The sequence below is a fragment of the Sinocyclocheilus rhinocerous genome, unplaced genomic scaffold (genome assembly GCF_001515625.1).
Source record: "Sinocyclocheilus rhinocerous isolate Xijiao unplaced genomic scaffold, SAMN03320098_v1.1 scaffold2648, whole genome shotgun sequence".
Classification (NCBI taxonomy): domain Eukaryota; kingdom Metazoa; phylum Chordata; class Actinopteri; order Cypriniformes; family Cyprinidae; genus Sinocyclocheilus; species Sinocyclocheilus rhinocerous.
In genome coordinates, this window is record NW_015655994.1 from 240634 (window position 1) to 244521 (window position 3888).

The following is a 3888-nucleotide window of genomic DNA, read 5'->3' on the forward strand; positions in this document are numbered from 1 at the left end:
CACACACACACACCCGTCAGACTCACTGCAGACGCCCGGATCTGCAGAACAACACTGCGTCTCACACACCTGTCTGGAAACGAGACTTCAGCACGTCTGGAGGAATCGCCACGGCCCAGTTAAAGATCCCCGCCATCCCACCAGCGAACAGCACACTGGGAACGCTGAGCTCCGTCGGGCTGAACACACACACACACACACACATACACATACATAGGGCATGTTTGCGTATGTAATTATTAACAAGAGCCGTCATGTGATCCGACTGACCTCTTGCCCTCCGGCGTGAGCGTGTACTTCAGCCACTCGTACGTCATGAAGTACATCCCACTGGCTGGCACGTCTGAGACAGAGAGCGACAGCTGTCAATCATCTGACATCTGAACTCATTCATATGCTTTCATATGACTGTGAACTGCACAGACCCAGCAGTATGCAAACAAATAACATTTCTGGTGAAACGCTACAAATACAACCAGTGTTTTTTATTGCACCGATTCAATTTGAGGTCTGTTTAGCCATATCATTACATTTTATTATTTTATTGCGCTTATATGTGTCTGTAGATTTCAATCTTTAAAGAGTTTTTTCTCTTGCAAACACCAAACTACAGTTTTATTCCTCTCTATATTCTGAAGGCTTGTTCATATTTCATTCACACTGATTTATACATTTCACTCCTAAAAACACGGTGAAAATGTGTTTGTTTTCTGTCGGTTGACAGTATTTTCTGATTTATGGAGTAATAAAAAGAGAAATCCAGAATCCCCTCTGGAAAATGACAACAAAATCAAAAAGTTTGATCCTCAATTTATCCAAAGTTCAGATTTATGTTCTGGAAATGCACACAAATGAGTGCATACTTAATTAGATAATGCATCATTTGCATATTTTAATATATCATCTCAGAAAATGTGTACAAAAATGTCAAATGAAGCTTCACTTTCTGTCCAGTCACGTTGCGCGATTCACTTTGCGTGTTGAAATATTCGATTCCCCAGATCTTACTTTATGAATAAGTTTTAATTCGGACTTATTTTGTTACATTTTAGAAACCCAGTCATACAAGTAATATGAAGAATACAAATTATTTCTGAAAAATTCAATATTTGTCATATGCAATTCATATGAGTACATTATTCTTCTATTACATCATATTGATATTCGCACTGGTATTAAATTGCACAGTTTAATGGGTAAATGAATTGATCAGAAACTCAAACACACACACACACTGTTAGGCTTTTATTTGTGCTTGAATCGATCTGTGGAATAAGTGGTAGATGCCTCATCCTGCGGAGCGTCTTTCACAGGCTTTTGGCTGCTATATTTGTGATGAACCACCAGATGGCACTGTTTTCGAGACACTCGAAGCTTTGAATCTTTTCCCGAAACAGTCAGAGGAAAGCCTCAGTGCTTCATGAGGTTTAAAAGGGTCATATCCATCCCTACCCCCTACATATTTCACTGTGCGTGACATGATTTACACACAGCGTGTGTCTTCTCCAGTTCGTGCTCAGGTTGCTCATGAAAGCCGAAATGTGGCCAGATGTCAGCTTTTAAAGTAGTTGGAGCATTTTTAATTACACGCACTCGTGTCTCGCCTCACTCCGCCATTAGGCGCATTCGATTTGAAGCAGCGCTGCACAGGATGAGTTTATGACATCAACCGCGAAAGCATAAGGATACGTCTGCTCTCTTATCGCTCTCGCGGTACTTGGTCATACACCGATCCTTCTGCGCAGCGGCACTTCAAGCTGAACGCGCCTAATGTATGCTACGTAGCACGTATGCGACAAATGACGTCAGAAAAACATCAGTATGTTATTATAGGTTATGGTCTATTACTGAACCGATACCGAATCGTCCTCGTCTGCATCGAGATGCATCAAAGTAACGATTAATTTCCCGGATAAAGGAGGAGGGCTGGGTGTGGGGCCAGCGACCCCACCCCGTAAAAACCTCTGTTGCTACAGAAACGACAAGAAGTGATCTCTTTTGTGCTTTTGATGGTGGAGATGACTGCCGAACATGGATGACGGTGTCGGAACAAAGTCATTCGAAGGTCCGACCCCTGATGCACGGCAAGTTCCTCAATGCCAAGTCATCATTTCGATTCGCTACCTGGAACGTCCGGACATTATACCAAACCGGCAAATTGGCGCAACTCCTGGGAGAATTTGATCGCTATCATCTTGACATCCTTGGCATTGGTGAGGCCCGTTGGACGGCCAGTGGGAAGGTGATAAATGACGATAAGACCTTCATATACTCTGGCCACGGTGTGGGGATTGTCATGTCCCACCGAGGTATGATCATCACGCTCCCAAAAAAGGCGATCTCTCTAAGTGTGATAACTGGCGGGGCATTACCCTTCTATCAGTACCTGGAAAGGTATTTTCTAATGTCCTTCTAAACCGCCGCCGACAAGTTGTCGATGCCCGCCTTGGAGATCAACAAGCAGGCTTCCGAAGTGGGCGATGCTGCATTGAGCAGATTTTTGTTCTGCGGCAAGTGATTGAACAATCGCTGGAATACCAACAACGAATCTCACTGAACTTTATTGACGTTGTCAAGGCCTTTGACTCCGTGCACAGAGAAACGCTATGGAAGATAGCCCGGGCTTATGGAACTCCATCTCGATTTGTAGACATCTTTCGCAACCTTTACCAAGGCTCTCGATGCTGTGTACGGATGGAAGAAGGAATAACGGATTTCTTCGCAATTGAAACTGGCGTACCATAAGGTTGTGTGCTTTCACCAATGTTATTCCTTCTTGTCATCAACTTCGTCGCCCACCACTCCATCGACCCACCTACACATCGGCATACCCTGGACAGTTGGTAACTTCTTCCTTGCCGATCTCAACTTTGCCGATGATATTGTCATTCTCGGCCCGACACAAACTGCCCTACGAGACCTCACTATGGCCCTAGAAAATCAAGCGGCCAGCACAGGACTGTGTGGACAAGACCAAAGTCATTCGCATCGGCTATGTAAACTCGAGTGTGTCGCAGTGTCGTCTCCTCAAATGGCGATGCAGAACGAGATGTCATCTGCTGCATCAGCAAAGCATCTGCCGTGTTCCAGCGACTGCTGGCTATGATCGTTGTGCCGACGGTGACCTACGCATGCGAGACCTGGAAGATGACTGAAAATCATTGCTCGAAAGTTGGATGCTTATCACCTTCGTTGTTTGCGACGCGTCCTCAAGATCACTCACCGGGACCATGTTACAAACATGGAAGTATACCGTTGCGCTAATACAAAACCCCTCTCTGCAACAGTTACCGAACGTCGTTTTCGTTTCGCTGGACACATCTTACGTCTTCCTGATCATTGGACACTCAAGATGGCAATATCTTGGTGGCCTGTACAAGGCAAACGAAAAGAAGGATGCCCAAAAATGACCTGGTGAAGAACTTTTATGGAAGACCTGCGATGGGACGAGGCTGAAGTCACGGCCGCGGATCGAAGCCGTTGGAGAACGCGTGTCACCCTATGCACCGAACGGCGCCGGTGGAATTAAGGTTAAGGTCATATAAAACGCTCATCAGGATTTTGTCATAATTTTTAGTTTCCTGTGAAGAATTTGTAGCATGTGACGCGTGCCCTTTGTCATCAACGGCAAACGAAACAGGCAGTGCTATTCTAACTATGTGTGATTGTTTATATGATGTTTATTTGGTGAATGGATATGATGGATGTGTGTCCCTCTGCCGGCGCGAGTCTGTACCTCTCATGAGCGTCAGAGCCGTGCCTTTATAGATGCTGCGGATGCCGTTCTCTCGGTACAGCTGCTTGGCGCAGTCCATCGGCCCCGCATACTTCACCTGCCCCGACGCCGCCTGGATCTGAACACAGACTCACACTCATGTTACACTCACA

General features: G+C 45.6%; 1 protein-coding gene across 1 annotated transcript in view; it reads right to left on the reverse strand.

The window, feature by feature from the left end:
- The window catches only part of slc25a20 (solute carrier family 25 member 20), a 9918-nt gene that overhangs the window by 2692 nt on the left and 3338 nt on the right, over positions 1-3888 (reverse strand). The window contains exons 5-7 of the mRNA XM_016526342.1: positions 3737-3854; positions 271-343; positions 70-179 (exon numbers count right to left, since the gene is read on the reverse strand). Coding sequence (XP_016381828.1) covers positions 70-179; positions 271-343; positions 3737-3854 — 301 coding nt within the window. The remainder of the gene's footprint in view (positions 1-69; positions 180-270; positions 344-3736; positions 3855-3888) is intronic.